The 27,355-nt window shown below is 37.4% G+C and overlaps 1 protein-coding gene across 1 annotated transcript in view; it reads right to left on the reverse strand.

The window, feature by feature from the left end:
• The window catches only part of NDUFS4 (NADH dehydrogenase (ubiquinone) Fe-S protein 4, 18kDa (NADH-coenzyme Q reductase)), a 49,789-nt gene extending 22,526 nt beyond the window's left edge, over nucleotides 1-27,263 (reverse strand). The window contains exons 1-2 of the mRNA XM_009326956.1: nucleotides 27,131-27,263; nucleotides 6,554-6,645 (exon numbers count right to left, since the gene is read on the reverse strand). Of these exons, the coding sequence (XP_009325231.1) occupies nucleotides 6,554-6,645; nucleotides 27,131-27,263 (225 nt within the window). The remainder of the gene's footprint in view (nucleotides 1-6,553; nucleotides 6,646-27,130) is intronic.
• Nucleotides 27,264-27,355: the final 92 nt, after the last annotated feature.

Below are 27,355 nucleotides of genomic sequence, written 5' to 3' on the forward strand. Positions count from 1 at the left end.
GCGCCGTCCCCCCCCCCCCCCCCCCCCCAATTTCCATCCTGGTACTTTGTACCCTTTGAATATGACAGCTCCCTAACACAGAGCCATACATATAAGGCGCACAAAAATTTGTAAGTTACATTCTTCATCTAAAGAGGAATGATGTCCTGAACTGAATCCTTTATGGTAACCAGTTGAATAAATACTGCAGTGAGAGTGGATTAAATGAAGAAAAGATTATTCTGAATTCTTTTATCCCATTAAGTTACTTTGGGAACAGCTTGAACTAACCCTCAAGGAATAACCCACAAGGGGTTAACAGCATTTTGAAAAACCAAAACATAGAACATCCACTATATCCTTGTTATCTAACACAGTGGTAATGCTTAGAGAATTCTTGGCTGAAGAGTAGTTTCAAGAAAAGGAAATCTAGTAAGCCTGTTGTTAATAAATGCATACTTTGCCAAGTGTTTCTCTTCACTGAGTTGCAAAAACAGCTCCTATATAGTCTTCAAATGCAATGTCACACTGTCTCGCACGTAATTTTACAACACATTACTGCTTTGGTTTTCAGAGTAAAGTACATTATATACTCTTGGTTCTTGGAATAGGCTGCTAGCAATGATCACACTTTAAAAAGCATGTTAAAGCTTGATTTGCTATGTCCTTTGTTTCACAGCACTGTAGACTTTCAGATTGAGATTTGAAGAAGTTTCATCATTCCAGGCTATTTTTCACTTGTTTGTATATTTTATTTTGAGCTGCAGTATTATCACTGTTTATCATAGTAAAGTCTATACTTCTCTAATGAAACCAAGATTATACAATTTCACTAATTTCTAAGCCTTGCCAAAGTTGGGATTTGGATGAAGGTGAACAAACTATGACTCAATCCTGGAAAACACTGTGTGATGTTTGCTAATAATGCAGCCTTCTAGAAAAAAATGGACTGGAGTTTTTCCACAACTTTTTTGCTAAAGAGGTTCATGTTCTGAGAATCCTATTAATACACTGCTACTCTTGGATTATCCAGTAGTAAACACTTACAACAGACACTAACTGCTACCTCTGGACAGCCAAAAGGAAACTCCTGAGATTGATACTGATTGCACAATAGTTATTAGAATCATAGTATCATTTAGGGTGGAAAAGACACTTAAGATCATCGAGTACAACCATAAACCTAACACTGCCAAGTCCACCATGAAACCATGTCCCTAAGCGCCACATCTACACATCTTTTAAATACCTCCAGGAATGGTGACTCAACCACTTCCCTGGGAAGCCTGTTCCAATGCTTGACAACCCTTTCAGTGAAGAAATTTTTCCTAGTATCCACCCCATTTCCTCTTGTCCTATCACTTGCTACTTGGGAGAAGAGACCAACACCCACCTCGTGACAACCTCCTTTCAGGTAGTTGTAGAGAGCGAGAAGGTCTCCCCTCAGCCTCCTTTTCTCCAGGCTAAACCACCCTCAACTGCTCCTCATAAGACTTGTGCTCTAGACCCTTCACCAGCTTTGTTGCTCTTCTTTGGACACGCTCCAGCACCTCGATGTCCTTCTTGTAGTGAGGGACTCAAAACTGAACACAGTATTTGAGGTGCAGCCCCACCAGTGCCGAGTACAGGACGACAATCACTTCCCTAGTCCTGCTGGCCACACTATTTCTGATACAGGCCAGGAGGCTGTTGGCCTTCTTGGCCACCTGGGCACACTGCCGGCTCATGTTCAGCTGGCTGTCAACCAGCACCCCCAGGTCCTTTTCCGCCAGGCAGCTTTCCAGCCACTCTTCCCCAAGCCTGTAGCGTTGCATGGGGTTGTTGTGACCCAAATGCAGGACCCGGCACTTGGCCTTGTTGAATCTCATACAGTTGGCCTCGGCCCATCGATCCAGCCTGTCCAGGTCCCTCTGCAGAGCCTTCCTACCCTCGAGCAGATCAACACTCCCACCCAACTTGGTGTTGCCTGCAAACTTACTGAGGGTGCACTCGATCCCCTTGTCCAGAACATTGATAAAGATATTAAACAGAACTGGCCCCAATGCCGAGGCCAGGGGAACACCACTTGTGACCAGCCACCAACTGGATTTAACTCCATTCACCACAACTCTTTGGGCCTGGCCATCCAGCCAGTTTTTTACCCAGTGAAGAGTATGCCCACCCAAACCATGAGCAGCCAGTTTCTCCAGAACGCTGGGGGAAATGGTGTCAAAGGCTTTACTGAAGTCCAGGTAAACAATATCCACAGCCTTTCCCTCATCCCCTATCCACTTATTAATCTGCTTTGGCCTAGGCTGCTGCATTATACAGCATTTACTGCTCCTCTTGAACATCATCTGAAAAGTATGAACTGCTCATCCTCAAGAAGGGGTTCAGATTTTCTGTGCCCAATTTGGTGTATGCATGTTATCTTTAGTGAGTTATGTAGAATTTGTCTACAATCTGAAGGAAACTGGCCCTCTGCTGAGGTTCAGTACTGAGACTTCTGAACCATTACTGAAAAATGTTAATTAACAGTATAGACAAAACAAAAGAATTTCAGGACAGGTGCTGAAATGTCAGTAGCATCATTGTAGTTAGCCCATCATGCTTATAATAGAGTCTGTCCCTACATGTTCTCACAATGCTGCAAAAACTACTTTAATACCATTTCAATTGCACTTGATAGCACTGCTGTTGAACGCTTAACTCTGTGTAGCAATTCATCCTATTTTATCTTGGCCTGATACAGAACAAAAACATCTGTGAGATGGCTGCAACTAATAGCTGATCCTTAACCACTGTTCCACAATGTTTCTAGCATCTCCCCAGTGACCAAATCCCGCAACTGCTCTTGCAGTAATTTTTGCTTTGAGCTACAGCATATACATTATCAGTGGAATATTCTGCTTTAGAGATGCAAAGGATATTTTCTGGCAGTTGTTCTAATTTTGAAACGTTCTTGCAATATTGGTATCATTTAACCACTGCAAAAGTCCTTTTCTTGGCAAATATTTTGGGGTACCTTCCAATTACAGACAGCAACTTTCACAAAAGTGCCTAGCCTGTAGAAACTCCAGGCTAAACACCCACAATGCAGCGTTACCAGCACTGAGACTGGGAAGCCTGCTTAAAGCACGCATGCTGAACTGGACGACTTTTAGCTACAACAAACAGTATTGATGCACCATACTTACAACGATTGAAACAAATCACAGTAATTTAAAACAGTTTAAACCCCCATTTTAGGCAAAACCACTAAAGCTTTTTATAATGATGATGGAAGCTATGTTATTCCATACGCACAAACAGTTAAATCATTTGGAACGTTACCTGAGGAAGATTTGCTGCCGAAAGCCTTTGTCCTCTATAGCCCAAATTTCCTAATGCAAGCAGGGTCTTGAGAGACTACTTTTCACGCAGCTATTTGTCCAGACTCTTGGAATATGACCTAATTGGTGGCTAGAGATTCACAATGTGATGCAAGAACTATATTTCTGTTAAGCTTTGTTCATTTTGTATGTTATTTTCTTCGGATTTAACTGTTCATTAAAAGTTATTTTATTCAATAGTCACTGAAAACAGCTTTATTCAAGAGGCACTGAAAACTGAGACAAAGATATCATTTCTTGCATGTGTTCTATACAAGCTGTGCATTTAACTCCTTTTACATTTAAGAGTCCCGCTTTTTTTCTAATATGAAAAATGAATGTGGTCTAAACTGCTGTATTTTCTACTATTTCATTAGAACTCATTTTTCTGTTGTAGTCAACACATGCTGGGCTGCAGTAAGAAGGTGACCGACTACTGCTTAATAATTCAATGTCAGGATGCTCTTCCCCCTTCTATTGCATTTGTGTTTCCCAAGACAAGGAATATTTTAGCACTTACAGAACCAAATAGGACTCTAGATAATTCAAAGGAATCTCTGTTGATCAAGTTCTAGCTTATGCATGTACACATAGGAATACAAGGCCTACAAAACTACTGGAAATAGACAGATTACTTCAACTACAATATGCAGTTAAAAGTTTTCAATAACCACAGTGTTACTCTACTAGCCTTGTAAACATCAACTCACAGAAGAGTTCAGTTTCAATAAAAGTTACAAGAGGAGTAAGGCAAACAAGGATAACCATATCCCATTTTCCACCTGTTCTTGCTGCTTCTTTCTGATATGCACATAAAAACCACCCATAAGGTGATGCCAGGCTTTGGCGGGTGGGTGGGGGGCGGGGGAAGTATGACAAAGCCAACAAATCCATCAAAATATGATTTCATGATTTCTAACAATAAGATGCATGTATCTGGCAGTAACACAAGAGGACAGGTGTTTCTTAATTAAAAGTTAAGCATCAACTTCTGGAACACAGTTTAATTACAACTTGCATGAAAATAATAGTTTTATTATGCTTAGCAATATTATTTAAAAACCAGAAAATTCATGTTATACTATACACACTATATTATACACATTTAACACATATAGATGTGTTAAATTAGTTTTAATGGGTTGTAATTAATCCTACTTAAAATTAGGAAATATACTGCAACAACCTAAAATAAGTTAATACAGTACTCTACTTTTCCATGAGGTTTAACAGGTGTCTAGAGAACTCCTAATCCTGAAAGAGTTGAAAACCACATCAAACCTCTCTGTGAAGATTTTCTTTGCTAACAGGATATAAACTTTTGCCCATTAATAGAACATCAATTATTGGATATTTTATAGCATTATGGAAACTTCTCCAAAAACTTAACTAAATCTACAAATGAAAATTTAAAAATAATATTCTAATTTTCTATCATTTTGTTTCAGACCCTACAATAGTCTGGAAAAAAAAAAGACTTGTGCATCTAGAATGTGCACCTACATGCACAATATTGTAGGAAAATACTATTCAGTCTGACATTTAACCTAATACTTGAAAGAACTGAGGATAAAACAATCATTTAGATACATTATATGTATCAAAATTAAACAAAATTATTCAATGGCTGCTACTATGAGATCTCAAAAAAAACTCCAGCAACTATGATATGAGCATCTTCAACTTGATGAGAACATATAATGACATTAGAAATAACCACTTCACTTACAATTCATTTACATGAACACTATAGAGAGAAGAAGACTAGTTGTATTTCAAATTAGTATCACTTTAACTCGACTGGAAGTATAAACTCTCATAGCTAGACAGGATAGTGTACAACCCTAACTTAGGATAATGTACATTTAAATACAAAATGGAAGATAGAAGAGTATTTTTTTTATGGGTCTGTCTTCACACTGTAGTCTCTCAGATCTATGTATCCAACACCTGAATCACAATAGGGAAATGTGATACTATAAATTCAGGCATTATAAAAACTCTATTTAGGTTGTTTTTTTTTTTTTCATGTTAAAGAACAGCGCTACAATAATCAAACGCAATTCATAATTCATTTAGGGAAATGTAGGTCTATTGATTTGGTGAATCTTATTTACACACTGACTCATGAACTCTTGTACATTAAATGAAATTTCCTGAATCCCAAGTTATGCAACTAGATTAGCAAGATAATAATGTTCACTAGATTACAGTATTATTTTTTGCCTAATTTTTAAACCTAAAATTATACTATTACTTTTTAAATTCAGAAAAACGTTTACAAAACAACTGAATTTTTTTACCTGTAATTATTATTGCTACATTTATATTACAAAGCATTCGAAACAAAAGCCCTAAAGAGTTGTTAAATTAGGTGAGGTTTTTTTTCCAACAGCCTGTAGTTTTCATTACAAATGTTCGATTTATAAATACAAATCCCAAATATTTCTTAAGTAGTTAATATAGCTTCAGAGATACAAGAAAGTACATACAATATGAACTGTGTGGTACATATGATGGGAACAATTTTTTTCCTGAAGATTCGAAAGCAATATGAAAACGAATGAAAAGCATGCTTCTGCTGTGACACATTCCCCCCAGAAGTCTTAAAAAAATTATACTATTGAATACTATAAACATAAGTGTCAGGTTGCATCTAGAGTAACAGACCACACATTATGGAAGAACTTACAAGAAAAGATTGCCAAATTTCTGATCTGCTACTGATTAGCAGAAGAATGTTATGCATTTGTTCCTAGTTGTAATCTAACCTTCATGCATATTCAAAAGCTAGAGTATATGTGCATAGTAAGAATAATCTTGCATGATCCTTCTTTATACAGTTTCTTTAGTAATATAGGTCCTAATGAAGATAATTTCAGGAAGCCAGCAAATTCTGTATAATTTCACTACACAGAAAATATACCCAAATTTCAAACAAACTTGTTATAAATTACAGCTCATACTAGTCCTTGGCCATAATATAATAATAATAAACAAGGTACTCATCATTTTATATTGCTTAACACTTTGAATGCCATATTTCCTTCACATACTTATGTTTTACTAATGTTCCCCTTTTAAAAATGTATGAAGGATTGTTGCTTTGTAGTTCACATTTATACGGCTTTCCTAGAAGAACGCAGAATACCATACTGAATGCCTATTGTGCAGAAATAACCCTGAAGGCTGTATCATAGCAGTATGCAGTAGAAAACCCTTACCAATTTTTCATCAACTGTGATGAGTTGCGTGTCTCGAGTTTGGTCCTGTGCCAGCCGCCATGTGGAAGTGCTCAGTGACCTGCGGTGCAAGACTTGAAGTTAAAAAATGATTCATGCAATGAGAAAATAGAGGCAGACAAATCTTACATAAACAAGTTACTTTAACAATATCCGTCTTGTAAAAAAAATTGAAGAGGGAGAGATGAGGGCACAAAAATCCTTTTTCTCCCCAATTAGTTCTGTCTGCTGAGTTTTTGGCAGACTCCCACTTAGCAGTTCACAACAGGCTGCACTTTATGTCAGCCTACAGGCTCTCTGTCACAGACAGACTGCCAGTGGCAAGGACTGTACTGCTCTATATGAATGTACAGTAGCTGGTTTGTCACGAACAGACAGAAAAATACAAGGCTGCTGCAAGCATTCTGCAACTCTGATCCTTAAAATGATGGCATCAGAGGAAAAAAATCCTAAATCTATTTGTAATGGTAAAGCTCCAGTTCTACACTTTAACAACAGAATATTAACAAATTAAAAAAAAAAAAACACAAAAAAACAACAAAACAAACCCTAAGCTGATAATTCAAACAAAATTTTCTGGTTTTGAGTGGGCAAAGCTCACAACTATTTTGCTTCATTTCTAAATCAGTATGGGTCAGCTTATTTGTTTCCAAGAAATATGATTAATCTTCTTGCGTAACTACTAAACCTGTAAGGTACAGATGGAAACACAGAACCCAATTCCACATCACTACATTAAGTAGTAAAATTTGCCCTTAATTTGCATTATGTCACTAATGTCAGGATTGGGCCCTTTGGGTACAAATCATCTTTTGGCAAAATAATGCAACAGCAAGTGAAACAAGCCAAAAAGCCCAATTCTCTGAGCTAATAGTGTGTTTCACTTAATTAAGGTCATTTTAAACAAATGAGGCACAAAAATGCAAGAATATAGACAACTGAACAGTAAGAGGCACTAAGTCACTTCCATTTCAACTATTCTTCAGAAGATTACCTAATTTGGGAAGCCAGACATGCTTGCAGATGCAAATGAACTTTGAGATTTTGCCTATGGGATACTTACAACCATACTTCTAGTAATTTAACGCTATTGGTAATGTTTACCCAATTTTTGAGGAAACCATCCATAAGTGCCTTTAAAAACACCACAGTTTTTAAAGCCAAATTCCAAGACTTTCAGAAAATCTGCAATACTATCCAAACTAACCCCTCCCCACATAAACTATAACTGTTAAATAGTCAATAATGTGAAAGGTGTCTCAGGACCAGATAACTTGCACACAATCATTTAAAACCTGTAGAATTAAAAGAGAGTATCTTCTACCGCATCCTACCAAGCCATGGAAACATGGCAGACCTAACTGGGGGAACAGTCTCCATAACACATGCATCTACCATGTCATCTAATCTCAAATCCCTCCCTAATTTTTGTTGATTCTGGTGAGAATGTATTTTGAAGATATGAACTTGATCATTTAATTAATCTATCTGCACTGAGTTTAACAAATTAACTAAACAAGCATTCAATTTTCAGACAATATTAGCATGGTAAAGTTCTTAGGGGGTAAAACCTACATTAGAAAGGAATTTGAAATTAGTGACTATAAAGCCACAAAAATCTTATAAAACTAAACAACTGGAACAAAGTTCAGTTCAATAATATTCGAAATGCAGATTCCCACAAGTCAATACTGCTAACACAGATTACACTCTACTAAATTACCTTCCATTTACCAATAACAACTTCAAAAAATCTTGACATCACGAAAAACAAACTCAAAGCACAAAGTTTACAGAATCACCTAACTTTGTGACATGGACAGACACATCTATTGCTATTTAAAATGACAAAATCTGTCTGGAAGGGTACTTTGAAGAACAAGATGACGTTTTCAAGTGCAAGGGAGCACAAGAATTTCATAAACATCAAAATGATAACTACTCTGTTAGCCCAAAATCTGTGTCCCAGAGAGCTTCTGGATCAACACTGCTGTCATTTTTTAATTTGTACATGTAAAACAATACATCATAAAAACAGAATAGACAGATACTGCAGAATGCTATAAGAAATGGTTCTTAGATGGTTCTTATTCAAAAACACACCAAGAGAGAAGTTATCCTAAAAGCCTTCAGAACAGCAGCGTTACACTTGAGTACCAGTAGTAAGTAGCTGAAGCAGCAAAATTTCCAACCTTAAACAAGGCAAAAACATTGTAATATGAAAATTAGTTTCTCCCCCACTCCAGGAATTTTAGTGTCAAAGTAGTATTCTGCAGGTATTCTAGAACTTCATGTGATACAGTGTTCACTACACTACTTAATATATAGCCAAAGGACATTGGATTATGCAATCAAATTGGTCCTTTCTGGATAGAAAATAATCTGAACTATGAATCAAGAAGTTCTCTGAACCTTGCTCTGTGGAAAGGTCTGATGAATACGTAAAGATTTGAGTATGCCAGGATTTAAGTAATAAGGTTGATCAGAATCAGTATGTAATATTGATCTTGTAATACAAATGCAATTTGGAACACAATTTAGCACAATTCAGTTTGAATTTGGTTGTTTGTTTGTTTGTTTTTTCATTTGGAAAAGCATTAATCAGCTTTGAAAAGTATAAATGCCATGCCCTTCCAAAATTATTTCCACTCAGCATTATGTCATTTGACATCATTTTTACTCAGATCGGTGCTCATTTTGGAAATTTCTGTATTTGCAGGAAAAAAAATTAAAGAGATTTCATACCATTACAGTTAATAAGCAAGAGCAGGGTAAAAATCCCACCAAATTAAAGATGGGCAGAATGTCTCTCTGAGATGCCTCTACACTGCATACGGAGGGAGATGATTTTTTTATACAAGATGTCTCTGTCAACTGGGATAAATTGCAAGGCATCACACCTTACAGCTCTCCATGATGTTTTAGCTCTTTGTCTACAAAAGCAGACAAACTGTTTACTAGCCTAAGTCAACTTCTGCTCCTCTTCAACATTTTTCAAAGCCATTTCTCTTCACTACACCATTCTGGAAAAAGCCCAACTGTTACTGGAATTTGCAACCTTATACATTTCTTAAATGCCCAGCCTTCTGCCTGTCCCTGGACTGCAATGAGTTGGAAAGAACATACTTTCCTTAAGAACTTTCTATTTGAAAAGTGGTTGAAAACTGGCATTTGGACTAGACTAGGAATGTGAACTGTAAGTCCATGGAGGTCCCTCTGTGTAAAAATACATAAAACACAAGTATTGCTTTAAAGGTGACAGGCTGTTGATATTTCCATTTGTTGCATCTCTCATAGGAAAGTAACCTGGAGCTTAGAAATACCAACAACTCTGAAATACCATGTGATCTGAAATACTATTATGTAGAAGTTAATAGCAAGTGTTACTTGATTCCCAGAGCGTTTGTTTAATTTTCAACAGGTTTCATTGCAAGTTTGTCCCTAATGTCAGGCACTTAACTGAGGAGATAACCAGGAAACAGACCTTCTTCACACAATCCTCTTTTCAAACTCCCACAGTGACAAGTAGTATTTCATCACTGAAGTTTCCCCTTAGAAATTGTATAAACTTTACAACACTTATTTTACCTTCAAATCAAATAAATATGCAATCTAAATCACTTAAGTGACCACTCAATTAAAACCTTTTATTCTGTCCTCAACAGTAAAGTAATTCGCACAAAATTCCCAATTAATACTTGCCTCTGCCCACATCCACCTTGACCTTTAGGTAGCTTTTGTGACAGATAAACTTGCAAAGGTATAAAACATACTTTTTACAGTTCCGTTTTCACAAGATTCTCTTCCTTTCTTCTACTACTGACCTCCAGAAAGGTAATCTGCTTTCTTCCTTTCTCTTTGTAAGAAATATGGGTCCACATTATCCTGTTTTGCCTCTTTTTGACTGCTTATGTTTTTTTTTCCCCCCTGTTGAAACATCTTGGGATGAGGCCTTAAGAGCAGGAAGTTCCATTTCTTACCCTGTTCCAAGACTAATCAAACTCTGATTTAAAATTACTGTACACAGAATACTTTAAATAATAATACATAGACCAGAAATATAATTCTAAAGTTCAGAAACTATACAGAAGGTTTTACATGTAATAGCTAGCAACAGTAAACCCTGCTATCTTCTAGGCTCATTAATGTCCTTCTAGGCTCATTAATGTCCCATTCAAAACACAGATCAGACAAACCTCCTTCACAGTTACTACCTAATAAACAAAGCGTGACAAGACTCCAAGCTGGCCACAGCTCCACTGTGGATCTGCCCAAACATTTTTCTTATAGTGAGCTCCCTAGTGATGAACAAACAAGCTTTTAAATGTAAAAGCCTGGGTTTATTAGAATAGTAAGCCTTTTAAAAGAAAAACCCTTCAAAATTACACAGACAAAAGTAAAATTAAGGTTCATAAAAAAAAGTCAGCCATGTTCTTTATGATCTTGCAGATACTTTCCCACAGTATCCCACATTAATGTATGTAGCTAATCCAATCTGCAGCTTCTTGGATTATAACCAATCCTTCACAAGGCCTTCTAGTCCCTAAAAAGTTTTTCTTTCATCAAGGAGGCTTGGCTGTATGGCTGGTGAAGATGCCACGCTTAGTCCACAGGGACTCAAGACAGCAAATTTTTCCTCTTGCTGAAGTTTGTCTTTCTGGGCCTCTTCCTTCAGATGCATCTGGCATCACAGTCCTCCTCCCCAAGTATATTCCCTCTCTCAAATCTCCTAGTCACTCTCTTAATAGAAGATTCCTTCTTTGTTCTCTACATGTTAGTCTGTCGCACAAATACAGAGGTGTCTTTGTGTTTCCACAAACACGGATAACTTGGCATGAACAAATAGCAGCTCCTTTGGCTACAGAGACCACCACTCAAATTGTCATTTGGTTTGCAATTATGAAAGTGGTATTTTCTCCCCATCCCATGCCATTGTGTTGTGCATTTAAATTCCTTAAAGTTGATCTACATGATCCTGTACCATCATTTTACACTATTATCATTTAATCATTTCTATCATTTATTATCATTTCATTATACTCATTTCTACAGTTCACTTAAAATGTAACTTTGTATAATACAATTTTGTCTTTACCATCAATCTGATCGTGGCCCAGCTTCAGCATGAACTCTGCTTTAATATCTGCTATAAAAAAATACACTTTAATGATATTTCTGGGTTTTGGTGCTAGGAATTTAAAAAAGGTTAAGGTCACTTTTTCTTCCACAGTGTACAGTTCTGTAGCGAGACATTATAGACCTGAACGTTGCATCTAGACTGGGTTATGGCTATAATTTGTTATTTTAGAGTCTCACAGTAAATCTAAATGTCCTTTATACTGTGTAGAGAGAGGAGTAGAAATTTCGCGAAGACTACGCTACACAGTCTTCTTATTAAATACTTGTAAAAATACTCTTACATTAGCTCAGTAATACGGAATGAATTAATGATAACTACTAGTGAAAATGTGAATTTGTAGAGTTCAAAAATTTCTATAGGTATCGCATATCCTGGAAAAACAAATGCTGTGATCATCTAACTATGTGTCTCCCATGAGAAGCATGTACTCCCCTTCCACTGTCATCTGCTGTTCCAGCAAAGTCACAAATGGGTTCCACATCTCTGCTACACAAATAGAGGGGTCCATTGAGAAGCCATTGGACGTACTCCAGTCTTCATTACAATATTCACACCAGTATCGAGTCTCTCAACCATCTTATCCTACTGTGGGATAAAGACGTAGCAGAGTTCCTTGTTTCAGGGGACATACTTATGTCTCCTCTTCCCTTCTTACATTACAGGCCCCAGCTCTGTTAACGCCATTAACCAGTTCTGCTGAACTGGAGAAACCAAACAGTAAAAAAATGGACAGCTAAAGTCTTTTGTGATATCAGGATGAAGGATATTAAGGCATCTGACTTGAACATTTACCTTGGCAGTTTTGAATATCTGCATTCAGTCTCTAAAATTCAATAAATTTGAGCTTCTTAAATACCTGCTAAATAACCTGTGCTTAACCCCATATGCTTTTGGTTTTTAACCACATAAACAGAAAAATATACGGAAGTCTTACAGAAGAGAATGCCTGCCACAGAGCCTCTGGAAATGTCGCAAAGAATCCCCCAGAAGCCCAGTGGAAGGTGAGAAGCAGCCATATTTACAAGGCATGAATTTGCCTTCCACAAAGAGCAATGCTGTGACCTGCATGTTACACAACACCCAGATGCAAAAACTTGTATTCACCTGATCTAATTCAGTAGCTGAGATTTAATTCATTGCACAAAAAAAGGCCCCTTAATCTCTTTATGCCACACATCTGACTGTTTGATCTATTAGCACCCCCTTTTGGTCAACTGCTGGAGATATGTTAAAGAAGGTAATCAGAACACAACATAGAGATGAAACAAAGTCTTGAAGAAAACCTCATGTTCCTCATGAAAAATGAAGACACTCATTAAGAAGTCTAAATGGTGTTTTAAGTATTCTGATACTGAATGACCAGGGCACCAGTAGGTGTGAATATACATATATGCAGAAGCCATGACGAACCATTCAATACATTGAACGGATAATCATTCTTAGAAAACCAACCTTTTTTAATATTATGGCATTTATCAGGAATAATATAAGCTTCACAGTGTACAGCCACCATAAAGACATTAAATTCTGAACAAAAAGAACCACTGGAAACACTGCCAGCTCAGAACTTCCACAGCATCCAACCTGGGCACACACTGCAATTAAGTAGACTAAAAACAAATCAGTATAATGTTCTCTCATATAAAACACAGACATCAGTGATTGCCTATTATATAATGTCAAATATAGCACAGATCACAGTATTCAGCCCCAATATAATGCATTTTTATAAAGACAGCTTGTAAAGTTGAACTTGTGAGAGGTGAACTTTAAATAGAGTGGGATAATACTTCCTTGGTATTAGATTCACTATTGTAATTGAAGTGATAAAAACTTAACAGTCAATGGTATTTTATTTTTACCAGGATACATTTACTATTCTTATTACATCCCAAGATAAAGAAAATATGGAATATAATGCCAAACACTGCCTGTGGAGACCATGTAGTTCCATTTTGTAGTATGAACTGCATGAGTAACTTTTGGGTTTGGAGGAAAAGCAAGTTCCCCATTTATAAACAGTTACATTCTCAGACAATATGGGCACATCATAATTTTTCCTTTGCCTACAAAATGATGTTAAATTATAAACACAGTAAATTTTGTTTCTGAATGGATGAAAGGAATACCAATTTATTTAATCTAAACTACTGAAATTTCTGTATTAAGTGGCAAAAAAAATCAAAATAGAAATACATAAACACTGTTTCTACTTGCTAAAAAGTTCATATGCAAAATATACATATATTTTTCAGGTGTGTGTTTGGAAAACAGGGCAGGAACTGATTGTGCTTTTCTGTTAGGCAAGTCTCCATTCCGAAAAGAAGCAACGGTCATATAAATGTACTGAATAAACACGAAAATAACTTTAAAGCATTTGACTTGTGGCTTGTAACAGTGTGCATGTTCAAAGCTAAATGTTTATTTCCCCTGCCTTTAGAAATATTAAATGAATTAAGTTTTCAAGTAGTAAATACTTTGTTAAGGAGAAAACAATCAAATTTTAGTTATTTTAGGTTATATTTTAATCATCCCACAGATAGGAAAACACTACTGACGTATCTACAGACAACCAAGGTATCAGCTGAACCACAGCACTATGCAAACACAGCCGTAGTCCTTCCAGAACTACCGTAGGACCAGAGCACTATGGCCACTCCTGGCACTCAACAGTTAAGTCCCCAGGACAAAAGTCAGCTCTGTTAAGACACGGCTTGAGTTGCCCACCATCAGTTTACTTCATTTAAACAGCTTTCCCAGGGTCAACAAGGAATGAGGAAGGTTAGCTCTGACTTAGTGCCAAGCCTGCACTGCCCCTGACTCAAACAGGGCCTGTCTGAGCTGCTCTCTAGCCAGCTAATTAAGCTGACACCACCGGGCAAGCAACACTGACCAGCACAACCCATCAGAAGGCTCCGCAACATCCAGACAGTAAGCACAGGCAGGCTCAGCCTACTCCTGTAGAGCGACACAGGTGCCTCCACCATGCTTTTGAGCACTATGCCTTGTGGAAGCATTAATTAGATGGGCACATGCATGGCACAAGCATACACACAATGAAAACGGCTTGAGCGGAGGAATAGTTCAGGCAAAAACACACAGAGCTAGCTTGGGTTCAAGCCAGCACACCAGCAAGCAAGGGCTGCACATCCTGAAACAGTTCTCTGCAAGTCCCAGGTTGATACCAGGCTGTTTCTCAATGTACTTGGATGTAAACTCAGTAATTATTTGCAACTAAACTTCTGAACAAAGTCATGCCAGTGCTTCTAGACCCCCGTATGAACGTGATTTGCAGTATGCCAGCGGTCTCTCCCAGATTACAGCAGACTAGAAACACTTTTGAGAGACGGGTTTAACACATTAAGAATAAAATGACCCCAAATTATTTAAAAGTTTTTGTAGTAGAAATCATAAAACTCATTATGAAAAGAGATCTGGTGTGCTACTTTTACAGCAAAGAATAGATAATTTATAAGATGTCCAACTGCTGTCAGGTGACAGGAGGTCTGAACTACTGCCACCTGTACAGTTGCTGATCAGCAATTTCATTACATGCTACTCTCCAAACCAGAAGACCTAGTCTTAGAAATTAACCTCAGATCACAATCTGAGAACAGCAGGTTCCTCACGAACCAGCGGAAACCTCTTGTAGGCAAGTCAGCCAAAAGGCAAATACTACCAGAAATGCTGCACAGACTATATCAACTGAATTTGACATTATCTAGTCAGAAAGCCTAATAAAGTTAAAAAGGAAGAGGGAAAAGTTATGTAGGGAGTAAGAAAATACACAGGTGACACACTTGCTCTGTTTGTGCTTTCTAAATGTCAATACTTCTCCCCACACATACACATTCAGGCATTCATACAACTAGACAATAACTAAAAACTGTGCTCTCTTTATAGTAAGAACAACAAAAGTCAAAGGGCTTAATTCCAAAACTGTGAGGAATGAAACTAATGTTCCACAACCCACCTCTGTCTTAGGGAAGTTTATGCATTTTGAACAAGAGCCTTTGAATCATGTAAAATTAAACAAAAAAATGAGTAAAGATTCCTCTGTGTTTGCAAACTGGTTTATGGCATAGCATGGTCCTGCATTTCATCCCTATCCTTTCCTCTTGATTTAGTCTTTCTATTTGACTGCACTTAAAGGCTTAAGTAATATTTATTCCAATAATCTCAGGTAATAGCAAGGCCTGTAAAACATGGCATATAAATAAAGGCAACTTATTTCTTATTTAATGCCCTCAAACACCTGAACTGTAAACTATTGAACTAAACTATAGTACGAAAAAGAATCCTTTAAAGTGTTACTGGAAAACTACATCTTGGTTTATAATGGCTCACAAAAGTCAATGAAGCTATTTGGCTAGTAAGCCTTGGTTGTTGGGCAGCTATGAAAAAAATGTATTCAAGAGCTATCTATTCATTTGTATTTGTAGTACTTCGTAAAAGCCACTTAAAGACAGCCAAATGCCCCACAAATGGAATGTGACATACAGAAGCAGGTCACTTCAGAACTGTATGCTCTCAGCAGTTGTTCTAGATGAGAATGGGATAATCTAGCTAATATTATTGTGTATGATTTTATTTCACCCTTGCTTTGTCAACTTTGCCTTGTCTCAGCCACATTACTCTTCAATTTCCTTCTTGACATGAAGCTTTTGTCCTCAACTCCTCTTTGAACTGTTGCCATTCCACAGTTATCAGGTACCTTAGCTACTCTCCATTATATCACACACCTTAATCACACCACAGCCCATTTTTTAATTCTTCTGCCTGTTCACATCATCCCTTTCTTGACATATTTCCAACTTCCTGTTCACACACCTCTGAGTGGAACAACCCCCACGATATTTCAGTAAATCTTTGCCTACTGAGTTACATGCAGAGAAGATACACCAATGGTGCCGCCTCACACGCAAGATTATAATCTGAGTTTTCAAGTCAGCTTGTGCTCTATTAACAGCCTGAAGACAAACTCTGTCAGACCATGCATCAGGACCCTAAGGCCACTAACAGGTCTTAATGGCTGTGACCAGCATCACCCAGGGCCTCCGTGAACACCCCCTGCCTGTGGCCCTGGAGCTCCATTTAAGCTCAGCTCTTGGTCTTCAGCCCTTGCGTGAACGACATCATTAAGTGTACCTGCCTCCAGCCCTGTCTCTAGCTCCTGTCTCCGAGCCTGGCTAGACCCCTGGCCCAAGCTGCAGTGTGACTCCAGTCCTGTTCAGACCCTGTTGCCTGGATGGACTTCAGACACACGTTGCAGCTTGTCTCCAAACCTGTCTCTGGTTGCTTTTGCTCCTGACTGGACTCCCCGGATGGACCCTGGACCTCGCTCATGACTTCACTGTGTCTGAGACTGTTAATGGACCCTATCACCAGCACCCAAGCTCGCCTCATATATAGATGCTGTGGGACTGTGCCCTGGTCAGTGAGTGCACTGTCCCTTCTGGGATCACCCTCAGCTTCCAGTTTGCCTTACCTTCAGGAGCAGCCAGCCCTTGCTGCTCCCTGACACTTTGCTAGTCATTAATTCCTATCAAATTCAGTTTTTTTCCAGTGTATGCAATATATTTCCACTTGTTTTTCAGCCTCATTACTTTGCAACCAAAGCACAGGACTTAATTTTTATGTAGTCTCTCTATAATGACAAATTTTAAATCTGACCTCTTTTTAAAAAGATACTAACCACACAGTTTTTTTGTTGTGGGTACCAGTGTGATTAATTAGCTTCTACAATACACATCCGTCTTTAGCTTAAAACAAGTGATTGGCTGCAATGTAAGCAACTTATGCAAGTCTCCAACAGAAGTTTTAAAAAAATTATCACATCAAAACTTTAACTGCTATTCTACATGCAAGTGCAAGTAACAGTTACATGGCACTAGTTTAGGCATTAAAAAAAAAAGGTAATTTCTTCTAGAGTACTGTATCAGCATCTGCAGTCTTGGGACAATAATTCTTTGAATTGATAAAGGATAAATTATTGTGTGTTACAAGAGTAATATAATGAAACTGCCAAGCTACTTAAATGAAGTCTGCTTTAAAAGAAAGCTTGAGTGCCCTGCTGTTCTATAATTATCTTACTTCATTTTCTTTCCATTTACTGCTATTTATTAATGTAAATACAAACATTTTTGGAAAACTCACCTTTGAGAATAAAAATAACCTCATCAGCTACCCTATTTGTGTGTTCTCTTGTACTCTTACTTATACACTGATCCTCTCCTCCACTGGTACCATTCCTTCCTTTTGCTAGTCTCTTTTCATATTCTTACTATCTGAGCAGCTATTAGCTCTCTGAACGGAGACTGCTAGCCTTGCCATTGCTCAATCTTTTCTAAAGTGGAATAAACCCTTAAGGCAAAAACGGTGCTTCAAATGCAAACATTATTCTTGAATTCCAGTTCAGACAACAACATTCAGATTATTTGTCTCTTTCTCTGGTAGGCACAATCAACACTGACATATGACAAAACATCACTGCTGCAGAATTTCCCTTCAGATAACTTACACAGCATATACAAATACTCCTTGAATATATGACAGAACAGTCAAAGCTACCGCATGAAGAGCTCTGCGTTTTTTTCCTTCATGTAAAATACAGTGGTTCTACTGAAAGTAGTAAGCCACTTATTTGTTCTTGGGTCTTTAAATAGCCAAAAAATACATCTCTGGTTTTATAATGAGAGATGGTACTTCTGAACATTATTGACATCAGATGCAATACCCATAAAAATCTCTACTTAAAACTACTGAAATATATAGAAAAGATTAAAAAATGAACAGTTATCCTCTGCAACAAAATTTTGGTTTGGACTTTAATACAAATGGCATCACTAACATTCAGTAGAACGTTACTTCATTAGCCTAACAGCAAATGACAACATCAGAAGAAGCATTTACATAGAGTATACATTCATAATAAAAATGTCTTCAAGTATTTTATATAAAATACATCAAATTTGACTTTTAAAAAATAATGAATAGAAACTGTTTATGAAATTTTCCATGTTAACACTCCAAGAATAAGCAGCTCCAAGAATTGTTTGCCCACACACATTCTGGAGCTGCCTACAGCCTGCCTAGTTGAGTCAAAAGTTAATTTACTTCCTCAACATCAGTCACAGGTCAAGGGAAGATTAAGACAGACAAAAATTACTGCAGCTAGAAAGTGGCTTGTTAACAAAATGGTACCTAAACATACTGTTATACTGCCAGGAAGGAACAACTGCACTTCGAAACTCAGACATATGCCATTCATTTCTTAGGAAATATGCATTCTGAAGAAGGTAATGTTCAGCTTGCCTCCTGCTAGTTTAACAATATCTTTTATTAGGAACAATAAAGGATGTGATCTTAAGACAGTTTGGAGGTATACTTTGTAACACACTCAGAATCAAATTCTTACAAAAGAGTTTAAAAAGCTTATCAAAATCCACTGTATTGTCGTGAGAATGAAAACATGTACAGGGATAGAATGCATAAAACAATAAACTCTCAGGGATTATACAAATTTACTGAAACTATTAGTATAAAAGAAGATTTTTTTAAACTTTTTTTTTTTTAAAAACTATTTGTCAGTAGGTTCAAGCTCCCCCGCTGACTATATAAGCCTCTCATAATTTCAATCTCTTACAACAGACAATTTCATCTATGACAAACCATTTGGCCAACAGCAGAAAAATCAATAGCTGCCTGGCAGGGAGGGATACCTTTAATTTCTAGTTTTTCCCAAAACACTAAAAATTTAGTTTCAGGCCCTATGGTAGCGCCCCCCCCAAAAAAACCCCAAACAAACAACAGACATGGTTCACTCTCAAAGAATGAAAAATGCACAAGTTTAAGAACAGATATTTTCCTGCATCACAAAGAATCGTATAAAACATAGTAACGATGAACAAGACTGTGTGTTAGTCCCAGATAGAACTAAATTGTGACATTGCCTTTGTATCTCCAGAAATTCACCTTATGCCTAAAACTGTTTGCAAGCATGCTTAAAGTTCACAAATTCCTTTTTAAAAAAAAAAAAAAAAAAAAAAAAGACAGAAACAGCCACAAGGTTGGGGATGATGAGAAATTATTACCATACTAAGCAGATGATTTATCCAGAGGATGTGTTACAAAGATGTCACCAAAAGCAACATTCAAAATTGAGAACGCAGATAAGTTAAAAATATCAACCATATTAACTGTAATTAGTGTTTCCGTCCTCACTATTCATCAGCATGTGCTTAACAATAAGCAAGATTTCCCACAGTGCCACAGGGAAGATCTACTACATTGGTCTAACAATCCTACTGTTGATTTGATTTGCGTTTACTTCTTCCCAAAAAAAGAAATATCAGATACTGATTTTGCTTGTGTCTAGTTGTGAGTGAAAGGCCAAAGAAGCATGTTACTGAGGTAGATGGTATCAATTAAATTCTCAAGTTACTTTGGGTTCTGGAACTTAACTTCTGAATCCCACTGGCGCATTTTGATAGTGTCTGTTTTTGTGAAGAACAGCTTTGAAAGTGACAGTTCCTATCAGTCAGAAATACAACCCAACCCAACTGTCTTCTGGGCTTTTCCAATCATATATAAATATTGCATCAAGTTGAGATGTGTAATGGAATAACAAGGTTAATTGAGTCACAATGCTCAAACCTACATTAAGGCAACATCAAGGTCATTTTTGTAACCCAAAAAGTAGTATTTTCTAGTATGAGTTAAACCTGCTAAACAGTATATATTAAACCACCACCACTAAAGCAAATTTTATTATTTTGTTAACATAGATTTGAAATTCTATCTATTGACAGCTGGCATTCGAATTCCCCTTCTCCATGTATCCATATGGCATTTCATAATCTTTCTATCAATTTCTTTATTTATTTGACAAAAAAATGTGCTTGAAGCCATTGTAGCAAATTCTACAAGTACATGTCTCTCAAACTTCGAGATACCAAATATGTGGTATTAGGAAATACCAACACGAAAGCCTTTTCTATAAAAAAAGTTTGGGGTTGTTTTGAAAACAAAATGTGTGTCATTTTCAAATGCAGTATCAGAACCTATTTTAAATTGTTTAGTCCCTGAAGTGAAGTATTATGTCCTTCTGTTTTAGGATACTAGTGCCAACAAACTTCACCTCTACCCTCCAAGGCTTTTTTGTTTGGGTTTTTTTTTTGTTTTGGTGCAGTTTGGGGTTTTTATTCATATCTCCACTCCTCTTCATAACTTCAAAGTAGAGAGAAGATTATTAGGTTCTCAGATCAGCAGATTTAGGGAAAAAGTTATTCTAGCATGCAATAATGCTTTTTTTAAAGATATGTCAAACTTCAGGTAAGTCACCTGCAGTTCTGAGCCCACAATGACTAGTTGCGACAGAGCTGGTAAGAAGAGCTTTCAGCTGTTCTAGTGCAGAAGCAAGCACATCGCTTATTTACTAGTTATCTTTCAACACAAACATACCTTAAACATCTGTCTGCTTGTTTCTATTAAACCTTCGCTTGCTGAAAAGGCTGTCATTCCTCCCACTTTGGGTTTCTAATTCCAAAAGTGAAGGAACCAAATGTAATCAAAATAAGTCACTCCAGGTTATATGCTCAATAATGAACAAGCAATTTAAGAAGCCTCATCAGGAACATTTTGCTGTCATAACACCTGCTCTACTTAGTTCTCCATAATTACATTAGAAAGACAGCCATTTCCAGAACAACACATCTCTCCCTTGCCCCCATTCTCAAACTTTGGCTCTCCCAACCTCTTTTCCGCTTCTGCCCCTCTTACTTTCATGTCTTTCTACCCATCCTCTTCCTCACCTAGACCAATACTGAAAGCACTTGAACTTTAAGAAACATTATGGGAATCCCATACAACTTTAAGAACAATCTTGATCTTGATCTTAGCTCACTAGGAGACAAGTTGTGCATTAGAGGAAGGCTAAACTACATGATACGTGGTCTTTTTCACTTTTTCATTTCTCTAATCTGTGATAGAATTCTTCACTTTGACAGCAACATGCTACTGCTCTAGTGTTTCATTACATCCAACATCTTCACTCCTCCATGGGGGCTTTCCAAAGCTTCCTCTTTCCATTTTAAAGGAAACCGTGAGCACTCCTACACCCTACTTCCCATAATACCAAACAGAGAAGCCAAAAGCAGGAAATCTAAAACACAATTCTGGTGTTTAAGAGCTACTCTGATCTTGTAATAAAGATGCATATCCATGAACAACACACCAGTCATGAATAAGACAGTATGCTGTTGTCCCGTCAACTCTTACAGGACAGAAGCAAGTAGTGATGGATTAACGACTTTGAGATCCTATGTAAAGTACTACAAAAGGACTCAAGTCATCCTGCTTGTTAGAAATCTCCTCCTCTCTCCCTCAAAGCATGCAAAACTGATGGGGGAAAGAGGGCCTTCCGACACAAGAGCGAGACACCAGATCATCATCAAAGGACATATGACTATAAAAAATAACCACTGATGATGCTTTCAGTCACAGTGAATATGCAAGATTTGGCTGCTAGACCCTCTCTTACCCACACAATCATTATCTGAACAGTGTGGACAGAGTCAAAGGGAATGGGGTTTAAATTAATTATACACTTAGATATATGAAACATCTACTTCTCCCAAACTACTGCTTCAGGCTGTCTGCAAGATCAGACAAACGCTCATGGCTGCCCAGGGTTTTGTTTTTAAACTTATGGTCATTAAGTGTACAAACTGCAATGTTTTTCATCTTTTTTCCCCTCGCTATGTCCATTTGCCTCTCCACATCTTTCACCTTGAGTCTGCTCCAAACCTCCATATCACCACAATCTTATGACCAAAAAACTCCCTGGAATTTTATTCCGCATTTCAGTTCACAGTTGTACTATTGTGTTGTAAGATAGTCTGATTCACTGTACTTTCTCTGATATGCATTAAAAACAAAATATTCAAGATAAAATTGTGAAATTCAAGTTAAATACATATTTTAAAAGGTCTTCTTCTCCATGAATAAAAATGAAACTATGTATAAACACCACTTATACAGCAAGGGAAAGACCTCAAAAACCTTTTTCCCCTGGTCTTATCTTGAAATTTTATTCCAGGTACTGTTTGCAGATGCAGTTAGCCATTGGAATTAATTTTGATGAAGTTAAATGCTGCAGAACTATTTTTTTTACTAATGAAAACAAAAGCTTCTGATGTGTCTGAACCTGACACCACCACATGTACATTATCCCGCACAGTATATGAGCGTAAGTACCAGACACACATTACAGCTGGATGAAATAGTAAATAGTACAACTGCTGCAACATGATACTTACGCCAAACTTGACAAAAATGCCACACTGGCTGGCACTAACACTGGCTAAACAGTGCTTCTATTAACCAGATGCAGTCAGAGCTTTGTGCATCTTTGTGTAGCTCTCTGGTCTACCCAGATCTAGATCTGTGAAGTCTACTAAGCCCTATTTTAACATACGGTTTAGCATGAACATGCAACAAAAAGCCAACACTATTCTGAAAAAGGGAAAAAAAAAAAACCCAAAACAAACAACAACACAAGAGAGTAAGCTAGTTATCTTGAGGGGAAAACAAAAAAACTTTTTTTGAAAAGTTAATAAACATTTTCTCTATTATTCATGAAAAAGCAAGACAGAAAATGAAACAGGTTTCTTCTATATTTTATTAAGTCCTTTATTTTCCCACAAAAATGGCTTCCCCCTCTTTTTACTGGGGGGGAAGCTTGCTTATGTATACAATAACTGAAGAATAAGATTTAAATGGCATCCCAGGTTTCCTCATTCTCTTGAGCATATAGCATGAATTGAATAACAGGCTTTCTACTACACAAATGTCCATAATTCTTTGCTTTCATAACCTCAGGTATCCATTTATGATGAACTAGCAAAACATTTGCTATCATATTCAGAGTCTTTACAACAGAATTACAAGAGGAAGGTAATACATTTTGAAGAATCATCATTTATCACTGAAAAGTGACAAGAACAAGCCATTATCATGAAATGTAGACTGTGTGGCCAGGCATTACACCTGCACACACAAAATACTCTGCTTCTGCAACAGAAATTAGTATCTTCGTATCCTGACTGCAAAGTTCCCCTTGTGAAATAAAGGGACTCTTTGAAATACTAAGTGATTTTGGAACAAATAGCTGATTCCCAGTTCAGTAGAAATTTGTCTGAAGTTTTGTTTTCCCAGCTCCACCTATCCATATTTTCTAATGCAAGGAGACACTGCAATCTTTCCCAAGACAAAGACATTTAAAAGTCCCTCCTCTGCTTTCCTCCAATTCACATGAAACTTAAAGAAATATAACTGTATTATTTAAATTAATCCCCTTAATCAAATTTTGGCTGCAGATCACTAAGAGGTAAAATTTGAAGGAATTAGGTAAGACAAGCAAGGTACAACTTTCCTCCTGAAGAGGTCAAACTCAGAAGAGCATGTTCAATATAATTTCAAGCTCCTGAAACCTTGACAGATCTTACAGCATGAAAGCTTCAAAACTATGATCTAAGCAAAGGAGGCACTTCTACTTTCTGTATCAGCTCAAGCCATCTGCTGATGGTCTGTTAGGCTCACCACCAGACAGAATAATGATGGACTCAGTAACCACTGCTTCAGTGATTTAAACGAGGCACACAGGACTTCATAAAGATATGAGCCATGTTGCTGCATGTTCTGTTAACTTTGGACTGAACACCTATTTCATTGTTACTGTTACCAGTAACCAGTTCAGAATCATCAAGCAGCTTGCGCATGCATAATTTGAAGTGCTTAAACATGTACAGATAAATGCAATCTTTGCATTAGAGGAGTCATAATATTTGTAAGAACCAAATATAACTCATGGAAATCAGAATAGAATCTCTCTTGTGACTACTGGAAAGTGATCTTGGGAATTGTTTTCAAAATCAGAGGACAGCTATATTATTCTGTAACTGACTTTCTGAAAACTGGAGAACCATCAGAAGTTCCACATGCAAAAATCTGCAAAAAACACTGCAAATAAAACTACCACTTGAAGGTTTTAACTTTAATCCCACAGTGCTCAAACAATAAGCCATATTACTCTCATAACCTAATTTAGGCAGATAACATGAAACTAATTTAACCAAGTTGTACCAAACCTGATCAAACCTTACTCTGAATCTGAGTAAACAAAAGCATAGTGCTGAAGTGACAGAAGAATCATTCAAATGCCCTCACAGCTGACAATTCCAGCATCTTCTTAGATGCATCTCCTAAGAACAGTGTTAACTTCTATTGTTAGTAATTCTAACACCTATATTTACTTTAAGACACACATCTAGCATACTGGTATAGTACATTCTTTCTACAGATTGACAAATACACAGATTACTCCAATAATAAATTAGACAAAGACGAAAAATATACTCTGAATTTACTGTAACAAAGAAGCTACCTGCACCAAACTGTGCAATATAAACAAACTGTATCTGCCAAAACACTTTTCTGAAAGGAAACCAGTATCACAGGATCTGTATATCCAATTGCAAGATATGCTGCAAACCATTGGCTTCTCAAAGAAGTAGGCTTTTGGATAGTTGCTTATCATTATAACTAGAAAATAAGCTTAACCCGTTTGTATTAGAAGACGATTCACAATTCTGTGAGGTAGGGAAGTTCCTTTATCCCCTTTTTACAAAATGAAATGTGAGATACTAAAGCTAGAAATGGGATTTGTATACTGCCAAGCTTTGAGGCATCTACCTGTCTACTGAAATTTATGGTATTGGAGTCATCTAGATTTCTGGTAAAATACAAAGGATTATACGGTATATAAGAAAGGTATCCACAAAAGAAAACAAACCAAACAGCTGCTTTCAAGAAGCAATAGAAAGTACGGAAGCAAAAGATACACTTTCTCCCATACACCTCTAGCTATTTTTATTAGCTCACTATGAGCTGCAGGAAGACATCTTCAATTTAAAATTTAGAGCCCTGACTCTAAACTGTACTTTGTACAATGTACTTTGATTCTCCCTTCCAAGTAGGCAGACTGCAGCGGCTGCTTAACAATGTTTTTTGTATAAAACAGTTACTGAGAAGAGGAAAGATGTAAGTTTCAGTGCCTACTTCATCAAGAAAATAATTAATTACTTTACAAAAATTTTGCAATGAATGACAGCCTTAACTGTTCCTTCATACTGCCAAAACGATCTTATTCTGAAACATCTTTTCCTTGTTCCAAGGAAAATTTTATTCTCACTCTTCCAACATGCAATGATCGCAAAGATGCGTAAAACTTCAAATAAGAGAGACTGCTCTTCCCTGCCTCTTCCCCAAGAAACCTGCAGATTTATGATCAGGTCACTCTCCTACGGAACGTGAAGCACAAGTTCCAGTCCCCCTCAGGCAAATATCTTCAACCTCCCTCTTATTGAAATTGTTAAGGGACACTAATTCTTCAGTCTCCCTCTGTGGCAGGGAAGAAACCTAAGGTACTATATCAAAGAAGAAACTTCCTGGAAGAAATGCCAACTTAAGAGTCCCTACTTCACATTTCCATGCTGTTCATTCCCACCCCTGCTATCTCCTACTATTTGTTCTGGAATTAACTGCTTAGAAGGTAGAGTGGTAAAACTTTAAAATAAACAAAATTATTTTTAACCTGAACCAGTTGACTGATCCAATTTACCACATGGCACGGGCAACAATTGTGTCAACACCAGAGAGGACTAAAAGAAGGGCAGAAATAAGCAGTCAAACATGAACAGAAAGTTTCTGCATTAGTGTTGAGCAATTCCTAAATCCATATTCACAGATTCCAAAGCATTTTTATGAGACTGAGGATTAATCTTCAGCACTGTAAAACAGGTGCCATTTTAAGAGGGAGGAAGCAGAGTAACTGATGGGACAGTCAGAGCATAAAAAGTGGGAAAGAAAAGTATGGCCGTAGTCCTCCTTTCTCTCTATATGGGTGTATATATAGCCTTCTCTGTGTGGTTTTATATATACACACACATACATATATACAAAAAAAAGACCTCACAGATTTAAAAGACTTACTGAAACTATGCTGTCTGTATGTTTATATGTAAAGATTTAAGTAGCATAGAAAAGCAAACCCTCCAAATCATCGTTAATGGCATTGAACTATATTTTTTCTCCTGACTAGAAGGGAGCCTTACAAAAACCTAAGTCCTGTGACATGCACAGAAGTAAACACATGCACATATCTTCAACTAGACGTTGGGTCAAATACAGGACTTTCAATACAGGTCTCTGCACTAAAGAAACAAACAGCAAAGAGCCACCAAAAATGATAAAGCAATTTCCAGCATTATTTCGAGGAATCAGTGAAAGAGTATCTATGTACCCCCTGAGAAAAGTAACAGATCTTGGGGAGGGGACGGAGAGGAAAAGCTACAGGATACAGGATGGGGCAAAGGGGTGCAAATCTCTGGGAAGACCGTGCTGGCGATGGAAGACGCCATCGCCCTCTCCGGCTCCCTGGCAGCGAGGCAAACGCTGCCCGCCACGCCGGGCACGGCGGAACTCCTCTGCCATTTCGACCAGCTCCCGACCTCCGGGCGCCGCAAGGACACCGGGCGGTCGGTCACATCGAGGAAGACAGCAAGGACACGGACAGACACGGACAG

Source organism: Pygoscelis adeliae, unplaced genomic scaffold (assembly GCF_000699105.1).
Source record: "Pygoscelis adeliae isolate BGI_AS28 unplaced genomic scaffold, ASM69910v1 Scaffold116, whole genome shotgun sequence".
NCBI lineage: Eukaryota > Metazoa > Chordata > Aves > Sphenisciformes > Spheniscidae > Pygoscelis > Pygoscelis adeliae.